Source organism: Glandiceps talaboti, chromosome 8 (genome assembly GCF_964340395.1).
Source record: "Glandiceps talaboti chromosome 8, keGlaTala1.1, whole genome shotgun sequence".
Lineage (NCBI taxonomy): Eukaryota > Metazoa > Hemichordata > Enteropneusta > Spengelidae > Glandiceps > Glandiceps talaboti.
Window position 1 is genome coordinate 24,880,223 of NC_135556.1, and position 16,192 is coordinate 24,896,414.

General features: G+C 35.7%; 1 protein-coding gene across 4 annotated transcripts in view; it reads left to right on the plus strand.

The window, feature by feature from the left end:
- LOC144438594 (solute carrier family 13 member 2-like) overlaps positions 1-15,956 on the plus strand; it is a 25,696-nt gene extending 9,740 nt beyond the window's left edge. For 2 of the 4 annotated variants that reach the window (XM_078127688.1, XM_078127691.1), the window contains 3 exons: positions 695-856; positions 1,479-1,616; positions 2,536-4,160. In XM_078127688.1, coding sequence (XP_077983814.1) covers positions 695-856; positions 1,479-1,616; positions 2,536-2,715 — 480 coding nt within the window. In that variant the 3' untranslated portion in view covers positions 2,716-4,160. Of the gene's footprint in view, positions 1-694; positions 857-1,478; positions 1,617-2,535; positions 4,161-5,756; positions 5,839-6,208; positions 6,323-8,010; positions 8,277-9,353; positions 9,472-9,731; positions 9,848-10,735; positions 10,910-11,243; positions 11,361-12,009; positions 12,130-12,510; positions 12,616-13,050; positions 13,146-13,727; positions 13,850-14,346; positions 14,509-14,765; positions 14,904-15,199 lie in introns of those variants that run through there. The other 2 variants (XM_078127690.1, XM_078127689.1) reach the window with 2 other exon arrangements.
- The last annotated feature ends 236 nt before the right edge of the window (positions 15,957-16,192 follow it).

The following is a 16,192-nucleotide window of genomic DNA, read 5'->3' on the forward strand; positions in this document are numbered from 1 at the left end:
TGGGTTGTGTGTCTTTTTGGGGTTTTTGAATCATGTGCGGGCTGTGGGTCTTTCATGGGTTGCCTTGTTTTGGTTGCGAGTCCTTTGCGGGTCTTTCTTGGGTTGCTGTATTGGGTTGTGGGTATGTTATGGGTTGTGAATAATGTGTGGGCTGTGGGTATTTCACTTGGTCGTTGTACCTAGGTTAAGTGTTCTTTTGGGTTGTGGTGGATGGATTGTGCGTCTTTGTTCGTTGTTGCATGTTTGTTGTAGATCTATCTTTCATGGGTTGATGTGTGCTTGTTGTGAGTCGTTTGTGGGTTGTGTTGGCTGTTGTACCTGGTCATGGGTTATGTGTTTTCTCACAGACAAGTAGGAAGGTTTCTTACTTGTCTGTGGTTTTCTTGGGTTTTGTGTGCGGGTGATAGGAAGGGATGCTGTAAGGTTAACGTTCTTTTCTCGGTTTTGAATCATGTGTGGGTTGTGGGTCTATCATTGGTCATTGTACCTGGGTTATGTGTTTTCATCGTTTGTTGTGGGTGGAATATGGGTCTTTGTGCACTGGGTTCTTATACATGACTTGAGGGTCTTTCATTGGTTATTGTGAGTGTCTATCCTGGATTGTGAATATTAGTGTACTTTGTATGTCTTTCATTGCAATTAGTTGTTGAGAGTGGCTCGTGGGTTGTTGAAGTGTAATTTTATATCGTTGCAGGTATCTGGTCTCTCGGCCTGGATAGCTGAAAAATTGATAAATCTAAATCATTTGGATCCATGGATTGTGGCTTTGATCTTAATAGTGGGCGTTTCTCTCGCTTGTGAGGGTCTAGGTAACGTCATGGTTATTATCGTTGCCTTACCAATCATATCAGAGTTGGTAAGTGAATATACATATTTTCTTTACCATATTACAGCTGCTGTTGCTGATCACAACGTCGTTTTGTCAGTGTGGACAATTAAAACTGATTTTGAAGGTTCTGATTAGCAGCATGTATTTCTAGGTTACTGGTGCAAGGGTTGTAGTTATTCTACTTACATTATAAACATCGACTAGTACCAAAGTGTTCAACAGACTTTTGATTATTGACACTCCTTAAATTAAAACAATGATACAAAGATAGATAATTAATAAATACATTAAAGCACATACATACATACATACATACATACATACATACATACATACATACATACATACATACATACATACATACATATATACATACATACACACACACACATACATACATACACACATACATACATACACACACATACATACATACACACATACATACATACATACATACATACATACATACATACATACATACATACATACATACACACACACACACATATATATATATATATATATATATATATATATATATATATATATATATATATATATATATATATATATATATATATACGTACATATGTACATACGTACATACATGTTATTCTCTCTATATTGTTTTTGTTTTGCTTACAAGGCTCACAGTATGGAAGTCAACCCACTGTATTTCATAATTCCATCAACTCTTGCTGCAACATTCGCCTTTATGCTACCAATATCATCGGGACCAAGTATAGTTGCATACGCCTATGGCAATCTACGTATTGTGGACATGGTAAGGGTTATAAAGATGTTATTCAGAATTTTTTTTAAACATCCTAGTTTGAAATAAATGAGACGTAGTCCAGATTCTGATAATTTCAGTAAGTTTTCTTAGCATACGTAGGTGTCTTGTCAAATGTCATTTATCATATTACGGTAATAACGGAATTATCCTGGGCATTCATTGTACTTCCAAACATACTTGTCTAAGGGGATGTCCATTTTTAATTTCCGGGGGTGGGGTGGAGTAATCTTCTTCAGAGCGCTGTCTTTTATTTGTGACCCCCTTCCCACACACAGTAATGACTAAAAAGATTGTCTCATACTGTAGAGACATGTTGAGATTTTAAAAAGTCGTCTCCTGAGTCCTGACACCATTTTTATAAAAACTGTAATCGTTATTCACTGAAAATTCAAGTCGTCAAAATCTCTCCATACTTTGCCATATGAAAGATTGTTCCTAGTTCTTTTAGAAACTTGTCGGTTCACTGTCTTCTTTTCAAGAAAATCAACAATCTTATATTTTCTCTCGTGCAGTGAACAAAGTATTCGGCGGCCATATTGGATTCTAAAATGGCTTACTTTTGATATCATGTTGATTTCTGTCAGAACAGTGGACACATTACCCCTTGATTTTAAATAGGAGAATGGGTATTTTTCTGTACAAAGTAACCACAAAAGTTTAATCTGTTTATTTTCGAGTTGCATACAGTAATTTTTGATATAGAGGTATGCTCACCAATATATGCACTATACAAACGTCGAAATAAATATTTAAATATTCGCATACATAAAAAAGAAAGAATTACAAACGCCAAATCAGGGTATTAAACAATTCATTGCTAATGTTCAAATTTGTTTTCATATATGACCGTATAATCATTGACACTGTCTGCTCACAGCTTTCCCACATTCAATTTATTTCATTTTAGATGAAGGCGGGATTTCTGATGAATATAATTTGCATATTCATCAACAATGTATGCATCCATACCCTATGTGTTTGGATCTTTGATATCTATACCTACCCCGACTGGGCACCGAGGACTTCAGTTACCACGACGCCGCCGGGAACTATCGATTACGACTATAATGTCACTAATTTGCCCTGATTTTCGAATACATGTACTATTATTGTAGATCTATCGGTTACGACTATGATGCCACTACTTTGCCCTAAATACATGTACTACATTGTAGAAATATTTAAAGATTTGACTTTTGTTCACTATTGCACATTTCATAATGTATCTCTAGATGACACCATTAATACAGGTGTCGTTTTTCTTGATCTCAAGAAGGCTTTTGACACCGTCGATGTTTCACTCCTTTTGATAAAGCTTTCAGACATGGGTTTACATGATAACGAATACATCTGGTTTAAAAATTACTTGTCCAATAGAAAGCAATGCGTATCAATCAATGGTGTAACCTCAGAGCTTCTTCCAATTGACTACGGAGTTCCACAGGGGTCCGTTCTTGGTCCGTTACTATTTATCATTTACATAAATGACCTCCACTGTCAGGTCAGTAATTCGAAAGTTGTGTTATATGCAGATGATACCGCCCTCTTCTATGCATCAAAAGAAATTGAAAACAAGTTACAAGAAGACATGAGGTCAATCCATGATTGATTAAACGCTAATAAATTGACACTGAATGTAAAAAAGTCAAAGTGTATGGTATTCGGTCCGAGGAGAAAAATGTACAATACTTCAAATAATTTTAATATCAAGATCAACAATGAAATATTACAACAGGTCTGCACATTTAAATACCTTGGTATATGGTTTGACCCACTTCTCACGTAGGAATCACACATTACCCATATAAGTGCCAAAATCTCACAGCGGTTAGGTATTATCCGTAGAATTAGGTCTGCTATACCTAAAAAAACTGCCAAAATGCTGGTCACTTCCATGGTATTGCCAATATTTGATTACGGGGATATCATCTGGTCTAACTGTACAAATAAGCTAATTTCTAAACTACAAACTCTGCAAAACAGGGCAGGGAAGGTAGTCCTAATTTGCAACCCACAAACCCCTTCAGTTAAAGTCAGACAAACTTTAGAATGGCACTCCTTGATAGGAAAGACATCAATTTCACATTTGTTCCATGATGTACAAATGTTACCATGACACAGTAGCCCCCCCCCATTTGTCAAGATGCTTCACACCTGTTTCCAAAATTCATGATTATAATACCCACTTTAGTAAAGCTAGCAGTGTCTATATCAAACCAGCTCAAAATAACTATGCTCTCCGCAAATTCACTCACAAGGGAGGAAATCTATGGAATTCGTTACCTGAACATGTAAAGCAGGCTAAAACTTTTAAACACTTCAAAGACAATTACAGAGACATTTCTTCTGCCTAGCAGTTATTTTATTTATCTGGAGCTATATTGTCACAATGTGTGTATTTTATGTCCCAATGTGTTTTAGAATCTGTAAGTGGACTTTTGCGTGATTGTCGATTTGATGTATGTGGGCCTCAATGGAAAGAAGCCGACCCTGCAACGCTCTGCGTTGTTTGTAACGGTTATTGAGTTTTACCCTGAATAAAGATATTTATAATAATAATAATAATAATAATAATAATAATAATAATAATAATAATAATAATAATAATAATAATAACAACAATAATATTCTTTATGTGTGATTAGAATTTGAATCGCAATATACGATTTCATAAGATTTCATCAAGTTTACATCACAGTTTTATAATAAAAGTACTCCAGCTAGACCGATTAGATTTAATCTATGTTTGTTTGTGTTTGTGTTTGTGTTTGTGTTTGTGTTTGTGTTTGTGTTTGTGTTTGTGTTTGTGTTTGTGTTTGTTTGTGTGTGTGTGTGAGTGTGTGTGTGTGTGTGTGTGTGTGAGTGTGTGTGTGTGTGTGTTTATAATTATGTGCTGATGACAACTGTTGATGGCGGTATAAGTATATCAAAGTAAAATATATCTAAATTATACTCAGTCTGATAGAGATTTAAATTTGATTTTACTCGGTATTCAGTATAGGAATGGGTGCGTAGATTACCTGTTATACGCCTCGCTATCATTAACTACCTTTGAAATGTACTAAACACAAGACATAAGACATTGGACAATCAATGAAACTGCATTTCTGTTGACCCCTTTCCTTCCCATCCAAGTAAAACGTGGTAAATATTGAACGGTTATGTTTTGTATGTTTGAAGTCGCATAGATATATCAATACACGTAGATCATACACGGTCTCACATGAGGGCACAACAGTACACTTTCCGACGACATTCGATCAGTTTGTAGAAGTATCCTTGTTTGACTGCCCAACTCAACATTTGTTTAAATAATGGGTGAACTCTAGAATTGTAAAACTCTGTGTTTATATTAACTGAACTACTTACATGTATGTAAGTTATGTGTAACAACCTGTGAGCCAATTGCCCAAGTGCTATGAAAAGTGGTTTAACATTATAGTTCTGTAACCTTGGAGAGTAAATAAAGACTTGGTTGAGAATTTTGCCAGATTTTTAGAATGTTTAGTTACCGATTTCTCTGTGTTTCAAAATTATTTTCGATAGAATCTAGAGAAGACCTTCCACTGGTTGTTTACTTGGTAGTAACGTTGCAGTAGTAGCAGTGGTGGTAGTAGTAGTAGTAGTAGTAGTAGTAGTAGTAGTAGTAGTAGTAGTAGTAGTAGTAGTAGTAGTGGTAGTAGTAGTAGTAGTAGTAGTAGTAGTAGTAGTAGTAGTAGTAGTAGTAGTAGTAGTAGTAGTAGTAGTAGTAGTAGTAGTGTAGTAGGTAGGTAAATTTGTCATATATTTTTTATAACGTTTGGCCGCAAATGACCTTCCGCAAGTGTCTGTTGGAATCATTCATTAATCATGACGGGTGAGAAGACAAATATGGAATCAAATAGTTCTATTTAAAGGTATTCGTACATAGTGAGGGCTTTGTAAATACAATACAGTTTGATAAACTAACAGGATAATGACAATTACAAAAACTTACTCTCTATTAAAGACAGTGCCTTCATAATTCTGTTCACATGTCTTGTCGGTCTCCCAGTTTCACAATGGTGCGACCCACTTAAAGTTAAACTCGGTTTCAAAGTGTATTTTCTATACAATAGTTTGTTCATCTTCCGACAAATGTATATCTAGGTGACCTATTGCTTTGCCATATCATACTTTACACAAGCACCTGCAAGGTATTTGTCTTCTTTGGGGCCAAAATTGATGTTAGGTAAGGAACTTAGAGGTTAATACTAAACATTGAATGGTTTGACCTTGTCGCTACCTTCATAGTTCGTTAAATCACGCAACGACTTGTATTTTGCCGCCACTTTTAGTGTTTTTTTTCGATATCTGTAAACTACGACAAGTTTCCTAATTCATACAATTTGCGGCCATATTTTACAATGCAGCCTTTCACACTTCGGTATTATCAGCTGAGATGGGAATATCACATGTCACGATAAAGGTAGGCTAGAAAAAAATTGCCAAGACAGTTCAATTTGGTACAATTGTTTGAGGGATCATGACACAATTGGTGATCGACGCCCAATATGACAGACGATTTATTCTTCATTCTTTTTAACCTTTTTTTGTCCTAGTTGAAAATGGTTGGTCTGAAGAAGTGCTGTTTAGCACTGTGGTCTCTTCGTAATATATTCATACTAATTTTGACCCCTGTCGTGTTCTGCCCACTGCTGATGAATGGGAGATCGGTAGGTTACATGTCAGAAGTGAAATAAAAGCGGAAAAAATTTTCTGCAGAATCACATTTTCTTTATATAAATAACACATTTAGCGCAATATTAACATCTAAACATACTGCACAGGCGTGTAACCAAACGAGTATTCACAACTTTTCGTTTTACAAGGGTAGTATATCCAAAAGGGGTCGAATGGAAGGATTGACTCCTCCTTTAACAATACGTAGGTCAACCTGGGTTACCTGGTGAAGGACACGAACTTTAACAATGGACGGTCTGTTCTTAATTTGTTATGCCAAACATTAACTGTCACTCAAATAGAAGATAGAATGGTAACAACTAACTTCCAACCTAGCATCAGTTTTACTTTTTTTATACTTCGAAGAGAGATTTTTTTCCGATAGCAAATGTTCGTTTTGCAAGAACGACATGCAATCGCAAAGCATGTATCAACAAATGAAGTGGTTTATACATTTTAAGCAGTCACCTAAGCAACTGGCATACATTGACGTTTAGCATTTGAGGTGTAATTCATTTTGAACAAATAATGCCACCCCTACCGTAACCGGTTTGATACTGTACATTCTCAGCTTCGATTCGAGTTAGTGAGCGACAACAAAGTCGTTTAGTGTCATGCAACAGTAAGAAATGACAATAGTTATGCTGGTAAATAATTAAATAAAACTTACTAGATGGATTACATCTTATATTTGCTTGATTTGGGTTGAAAGACAAACACTGGCCTGTAAAGTTTCATAAATGTATCACATTGCAATGATCTGGTGACAACTATTACATATTTATCAACTTTTACACTGAGTAAGGTCGAAGGTCAAAGGTCAATAGGGGTAAAACGTCGTCAGACTACATAATAGTTCGAAAATTTTGTTGCAATAGCAAAGCACTTGGAATCCAGGTTGAATCTTTCGAGTGGAATATGTTTGCTTCTCTAGGTATGTATATACGAGGTTAACTATTTCGAACCTACATGTACATGGGATATTTGTCGACACCCCATCCCCGCCCGCCTTAATTTTTCAAAATTCTAATTCGCTGTCATCGCTGTTACATGCTTTGTTGATTGGTAGGGTGATGTAGAAAGTACTCCTACTACGCTTAGTTATTACTAAAGCGGATCGCTGATGTTGAACGAATTTAAAGATAAACTAAAAACTCATCTCTTTAAACAATATTATAAACCATTCCATGTGCATTGTCATTTTAGCCTTTTTGTATTGTAACCAGTTTGTTGTTTTCAGCTTTATTTGTTTGATTGTTTTACTATGCTTTTAAATCTATTGTATGTACAGCGCCTTCGAATATCAATAAGTAGAAAAGGCACTTTAGAAAATAAATAAACATTACTTTACCGTAATTTATGGTTTAACATCATACATATATGTATCGGGGGGAATATCTTACACTTTTGCTGTTACTATGGTCAAGAAAACTCAAACCCATTACATGTATCAATTTGAACATGAGAAAATAGGGATTTTTTATCAAATGAATTTTCTAATAGAGATCAAAATAATATCAAAATTAAACCAGTTGAGCATCCAATATGGCCGCTGAAAATAAAAGACTGGCAATACCGTATGGTAAACCTTAGAGATATTACATGTAAGTACTACTAGTTGATTTTTAGGATTATTGATCTTTGTGACGCATTATTAGTACGTTCTTTGGTTTCTTGGTAGGATGCGGCGTGTGGCTATGTTCTTATCCTTGTGTCTGTCTATTGGATATTTGAGATATTACCACTGACGATGACTGGAATAATTCCACTCTTTTTATTCCCGATCCTTGGAATAATGAATGCATCTGACACCGCAAGTGCCTATACGAAAGATGCTGTATACTTTATATTCGGAAGCTTCTGCGTTGCGATAGCTATAGAAAAGTGGAATTTACACAAACGAATTGCTTTGTTGTCGCTACTCTTGGCGGGATCAAAACCAGCAAGGTAATCTCTGAAGGACCGTATTAAAAGTTACACGTAAATTTAGAGATTTTCAACTGCTGTATTTTGGACAGAGGTACTTCAGAATCATGGGACGGGAAGAGAGTAAAGACGTACCCAAACAAAAGTATTGGTAAAAAATGAACACGATTTTATAACCATCAGTCCGTGTTTGAATTATCATTTGGACTCCAATTTGAACTATTAGAAATGTTGAGAATAAATGACCAAAAATGTACATCAATTCGGTCGATGAAACTACAAAGGTTATACGACACAAGCAATTCAAATTTTCTTTTAGCATTTGTCATTCTGATGAGGATCGTCGACCGAGACAGATCGAAAACCCAATGATAAAAAACAAAGGTTACAAAGTTTATAACTGCTTGTGTGTTATAACCTTTGTAACTCAATCTAAGAGTAATTTTAATATATATGTTTTGAATTTTGAATATTTCAATTTATAAGACCCGATCACTAAATATACAGATCATAACCTTTGAGTGTATCACCGTTTCTACAACATTCCTCCTCGACAAACCTGTTAATTTCGATATTTTTATGATTTAACAACAATTTATATATTTGCGGCTTCGTAACTCTGTCATGCGGATCTTTCTGTACAGAAGGTACAACATTGCACAGAATAAACTTATTGTTATGTACATGTAATGTGATTATATTCTTACATGTTTTAGAAAGGAAGTCAGTTAACAGAAGCTGTCACTATAATTAATATTACTGATGACACCAAATTCATTATAAACATCTTTCCGACAGTCGCTCTCTCTCTCTCTCTCTCTCTCTCTCTCTCTCTCTCTCGCTCGCTCGCTCGCTCTCTCCCTGTCTGTCTCTGTCTGTCTGTCTGTCTGTCTGTCTGTCTGTCTGTCTGTCTGTCTGCATGTATGTATCTCTCTTTCTCTTTCTCTCTCTCTCTCTCTCTCTCTCTCTCTCTCTCTCTCTCTCTCTCTCTCTCTCTCTCTCTCTCTCTCTCAAAATTAACTTTCATTTGCGCTCATGTTAGTTTACTTACAATAAGTTTTCTAAAGTAGCAAATTCATTGGTGTCTTTCTCCAACAGTATCCTCCTTGGCTTCATGCTGGTGTCGTTTTTCCTATCGATGTGGATGGTGAACACGGCTACAGCAAGTTTAATTATACCAATAGCACAGGCTGTAGCTGAAGAAATGAAAACTAAGGTAGTTTGCTTGATGACTTCTACTTTAATTGATCATCATACCATTGTAAAGCCACAAATTATCACCAAACTCGTATAAACTCAGCTTCCCCCCCCCCCCCATAGCCACAAAGGAACACGACATGCAACCATACCGATTATGTTGGAAATTATTGATGTTCGTTTGTGTTTTTATGGCGAAAACAAAACTCTAGGATTTTGAATTTAATATTGACTTGATTGATTTGATTTGTGATATTCTACCCGTGTCTACCTTTGCAGAAAAAGGATTCAAACAACGTATCTGGACCAAATGAATTACTGTTGAAAGTAACGGTTGATAATATTGAAAACCTGGTGACTGGAGGGAAAAGTACAAATGACGCTGAAAAGGAACAGTGAGTAAAATGTATTTAAAGTGTTTTGTTAACTGACTAGAGAAAGTTGTAGCTTCGCATAAACATGACAAGTGAACACAGCAATCTTGAATTGGTCCATAAAACGAGATAAAACCATAAAACGAATCACCGCATTCACTGACATTGGCAATATGCTGTCTATTGCCACTGGTAAATGAATAGGGGCGTGCTCCATCAAACTATAAGATTAGTACATACAGTTGATTCCTAACTCTATTTTTCTTATTTGTGTTATTTCTTTAATAGTCCAAAGACTTGGCTTAGTGTTACTATCTCAAGAAGCTCGCCACATTACACTTTGATGTGAATAGATCCTTGGGATAGTAACACCAAGACAACTCTTTGAGCTATCAAAGAAATAACGCCAATAAGAAGACAATAATCTCATCTTCAGATCACTATATATATATAGAAAACAGAATCTGATATGCAACGCAGCGATTTCCATTGTACTCAGTTAGGATGGCCCCTGTTTGACTTGAAGTTGGGATTAGCACTGGAGACCATGATCTGACCACGAGATACGATGTCATATACTGTCAAATTTCAGTCAAACGAAATCGCTTCAAGTAAAGAATGTCATACTTTCAAGTAGCCTCTGCTTGCACGGCGTGTGAGGGTCCGATCCGTGACCTGATTCTGACAGTTGTCACTCGACCCCCTCCCCTTACCTTACTTGCATAGCATGTGTAGGCCCATGCTTCGATTCTGACTGTTGTCAATCAACCCCTAGCCATGCGAGACACCCATGGCTAAACATGGAAGTCGTAGTAACTTTATGATCGTTGAAAATAAAGCCACATATCAGTTAGTGGTATGAGTCTCATCATACCAGTATAGTCAAGCAATCATTATTTATATCGACAGAGTCGGCGAAGATATTGAAAAGAAACCAGAAACCCGTTCAGTGACAAACCATGGAACAAATGACAACATTAACAAGGCTTTTCTACTTGGGATTGCGTACTGTTCGTTAATGGGTGGAACAGCATCATTGGTAGGGAGTACTCAAACCGTGTATATGAAGAGCTTCATTGATAGGTAACTGAATATTAAGGTAGAAGCGCCTCGATGACCAAGTTCAATAAAAATCAAATTTTTGTTTTCAAGGAAATCGACAAGTTCATATTTCCCCACAGTATTCGACGGACATATTGGATTCTAAAAGAGATAATTTATTTTAAAACTCTATTTAAAAAAATTGCATGGGACCTTTTTTTCCTGATTTTCACTGACAATGGGTTTCACCTTTCTTGAACACTTGAACAAGGCTATAGCAAACGTTTCTAACCCTATACTGATTCGCATACCAAGATAATAAATGCTTGAATTTGAAATTATAGGTGATGTGTTTGTGGTCTATTTAATATCACAGTAATTATGGTTCTCAAGTGATGCCATTTTCATCATGGCTAGCTGTTGCCGTGTCATGTCAGGTGGTCAGTATCCTAATCGGGTGGATTTGGCTACAGTGGCTGTTCCTGGATTTAAGGTAACCAATCATATTAACCGTTCTATTCCAGTTTTAAGATTAACCAATCATATCACTTGTTGTTAGTAACATTCAGATTACAGTATGGATAGTGTCTGCCTGGCTTCGGCTACTTTATTAATTTGCTACAATGTGGTTTATAATGATAGATATCTGATTAACACCATGTCGCAAAACCACAACCCCCTTTATGGCAAAGCCCTGTGACCACAGCCCCTTTATGGCAATGCCCTGTGACCACAACCCCCTTTATGGCAATGCCCTGTGACCACAGCCCCCTTTATGGCAATGCCCTGTGACCACAGCCCCCTTTATGGCAATGCCCTGTGACCACAGCCCCCTTTATGGCAATGCCTTATCACCTATGTTCCCCGAAGATGATGCTTTGTTGTGTCAGAGGAAAATACGTTCTGGTTTGCGAGAATGCCAAACATGTGTTGCGATTGAAATAGTGGCCCTGTATAGTAATGTTAGGAGAAACGCGAATTGATGGAAATACATAATGTGGTTACGAACGAACTGTTTGGATATTAGGTCTACACGAATAGATGTCAGTATTTTCTGCAAAGAAAATGTTAAAAATTCTTTTAATAAATTGTCTGCACTAAGGTATTGATAGACCAATAATTTTACTGTCATTTATACTTAGTTTTAGAAATCTATTTGGCGCCTCCAAATGTTGCAGAAAGAAGGCAACTGAACGAGAGGGACGAAAATATACTATAAAAGATTACATTCGCCGTGAGTTAAAGGTATTAGGACCTGTGAGGTTAGTACAGTTTATGTTAAAGGTATTAGGACATGTGAGGTTAATGTAGTTTATGTTTATACGGAGCAACATACCTCGCTGAGATACATTGTATTTGTCATTCACAGTATATAAGTGCAAACTTAGAATTATCGTTTTCGCACACTGATGCATTAAATTTTGACAATAATGTAACACCCACGAAGTTAGGAAGCCTTCTATACAACCCTTCCGGTTTAAACAGTCATTCATTTATCAGACAGTTGGTTGACAATTGAAGATGATAGTAAAAAATAGCACAACTACATATTATGAAATAAAAGAGATAATTGATGATATGCAAATTATATGGTTTCGTATGTATCAGTAAAAATAAGATATAACTTAATCATTTTTTTACAGTTGGGCAGAAGGTTCAGTACTTGCTATCTTTATACTCGCAATTCTGGCATGGTTTTTTGCCGACCCAGTCATGTTCCCTGGTTGGATATCGCTTGACAAACGAGGGTAATATCTTACGTTTTAAATAGTGTGTGTCACATTGTATGTCTTTTTATATGTGTTTTTGTATGTATGTATGTATGTATGTATGTATGTATGTATGTATGTATGTATGTATGTATGTATGTATGTATGTATGTATGTATGTATGTATGTATGTAATGTACACTGTATGTATGTATGTATGTATGTATGTATGTATGTATGGATGGATGGATGGATGGATGGATGTATGTATGTATGTATGTATGTATGTATGTATGTATGTATGTATGTATGTATGTATGTATGTATGTATGTATGTATGCATGCATGCATGCATGCATGTATGTATGTATGTATGTATGTATGTATGTATGTATGTATGTATGTATGTATGTACACCACTAACATTGTTGTTGTCGTAAGTCGCTGAAATTGTAAATTCAATTCTTGTTTTAGGTTTGTCAGTATCACTACATCATCCAATATAATACCCATTTTACTCTTCATCTTGCCAGCCGATCCTAGAGGGGCGTACATACGGTTTAAGAAAGGTGGGTGGCAATATGAGGGTCAGTGTGGCTATTCATCACAACAGTAGGTGTAGTTATGTGCCTTGACTTATCAAACCAAATTCAAAAGTTTATAGTCAGTATCAATAAATGAATTACACATGACTCATGATTTGCTATTGGAATAGACAACGTATAACAGATATTAAGGAGGATGATACGGGACAGTTAAGTAGTTTGTGCATATAGACATGAATTTTTCTTGCTAAAATTAACAAAATGCGATGGACGTATATACACCTCTCCTGTCTATATATTTAGATCACCACAAAATATTTATTTCGACACACTGACAATGATAATTGACAAATACATCCAAAGAACACTCTATTCAGCGTGTTGTATATTTTTGTGCAAGGGCCATCAATCGCATTATAGCAATGGTGGATTTTGACATTTTAGATTTAATGTAAGCTAAATGCGCGGCGTCCAATATTTCGGATGGCAGATTACATATTGAGCATGCTTTTGTAAACCACCGTAACACCGTAACAAAGTATACAATTATAAAAGATTACATGCACTAGTTATAACATTTGTTGGTGACTGTGTGTCAAACTTTAGATGTTTCAAAGACCTTTGAGTGGGAAACATTGATGGACATGAATACAATGCAAACCAAGTATCCCTGGATGCTCGTCTTTTTAATTTTTGGTTGTCTGCTTGCATTGGGAAAAGGCTGTCAGGTACTCTCTTATTTGTATTCTTTTGAATACGATAATTACGGTTTGTAGTGCTTAGTGACAGTAAATCCATTGAATAAAAAATCATTCGAACTGAACTACAATGAAAGCCAGACAAAATATGTAGCAGTGGTCAGTAAGTTTTTTTTATGAATCACCCGATGTTTTGTTTCAAGTCAACTGACTTCCAGTGTATATTCCAGTAGAAGTTCTTGGTCTATAAAAAAAATTATAGTACGTTATTCCACACTGTGCTTAACAGCACAAACAGGCTGACTACAAAATGATGCATTTGATGCATATCTACCACAGTCCAATAAAATCAAGTGAATCAATATGTTGACTTCCAAAAACAAATGATTTGTTGTCAATCAATCAATCAATCAATCAATCAATCAATCAATCAATCAACCAACCAACCAACCAACCAACCAACCAACCAATCAATCAATCAATCATTATACTTTGCAACTTCACGATTCCAACTATGTATTTTGTAGGTATCTGGTCTGTCTTTGTGGATAGCTGACCAACTGTCAGGTATAAGCACATTGGAGCCATGGCTTATTGTTTTGATTATGACAACCTCTATTGCTCTTTTATGTGAGGCACTTGGTAATGTCAGTGTTGTTGTTGTCTTCTTACCAATCTTAGCGGAAATGGTGAGTTTATTAAACGTTTCTGATGATTGCTATCAAATTCCTATGAACGACTGAGTGCTGATTATCAAACCTTGGTGAAAGTATTACAATAGTCTAGACAGCTCCGATAAGAACAAAGCATATTAAAATATTCACATTAATTAGACATTCGAGACGATGCACCAATGAGCTTATATTTGAAATATCCGAATGATTCACAATCAAAACATAGTACACTCGCAAGTAACAGACCGGTTGGTTTCATTATCTGTTTTAAGGCTCACAGTATGGAAGTCAACCCATTGTATTTCATAATTCCATCAACTCTTGCCGCTTCGTTTGCCTTTATGTTACCCATAGCATCGGGACCAAATATCGTCGCCTACTCCTATGGTAATCTACGAGTTATGGATATGGTAGGTAGAGATCTTTGACATGTTAATGCTGACAACAGACTCGGTAGTCAGTTGTTCCATAATCACTGATTTAAAGTCTAATAGTACAAACAAGGTGCATATATGTCAGCTTTCATAAAACAAGATATATATTCAACTAAAGAAATAATAACTGTAAAATGTATGAATACCATGCTGAATTTAAAAGTAAACATTTAGGTTGCCATTCCATGTACCAAACTGTCCACACACATATATCCCTATCACCATTTCCCATCTGAAACTAATTTTCAAGTTTTCGTTTCTTTTGATTTCAGGTGAAAGCGGGTTTTCTGATGAATGTAATTTGCATATTCATAGTAAATGTATGCACTCATACTCTCTGTGTCTGGATCTTTGATATCTACACATATCCTGATTGGGCTCCGAGGACTACAATTAACATGACAACACCAGAAACTTTGAACACTACAGCAGCTGGTGTTTAAGCCCTCCACATCTAATGTTGGGATATACATAACTACAGACAAGGAAGAATGACCGAGCATTTTAAAGTAACGATGATATATATACGGATACCAATTGTACTAGTCTTAATTAATACAATTAACTTTTCGCTAACTGATTAATCTGGAGTCTAAGAAATAAGGGATATGTTTTGTTTGTCACCGTTGTGGTGTAAACTTTGCCGGGCGGTTATTTTTAATATAACCAAAATACTATTTAAAAAAAGTAAAAGACATGTCCATTATAGTAACAATGGGTCATCTTGGGTAAACTTTGTCAGTATTGATTCTACCAACCCTTGGTGATAGTTTTGGTGAGTTTTCATGAAATATATCAAAGGCTAAATCTAAGGTTTAACGCAAGGGATAAGGATATCTTATATATATCGTTGTGTAGAAACGGTTGGCAATCTGTCAATTATTATCTACTTGATGACACTGACTGATTTTACCGAAAGTTGTGAAATTGTGAAACCGAAATAACCTGCATATGCATACTCCATGCTTTATTTACAAGTATATATTGTCTTCTGGGGTTGGATATAACAATGTATATTAACAGTTTATATAATCTGTAGAATGATAATTTATTATATTATCAGTTTATGACTCGTCTTCTTATCATATGTTCAAAAGTTACACAAATCGTATTGTAAATTGTACATACATGAACATATATTGGATACAAATATGAAATAATGAAAATAAAGCTAACATAAATGAATGAGCTCACGTGTCATTGCAAAGAGTGGACACTAGAACTTTACTTTGTATTTGGCGGGATCCTTTTTCATCCCAGAGTGA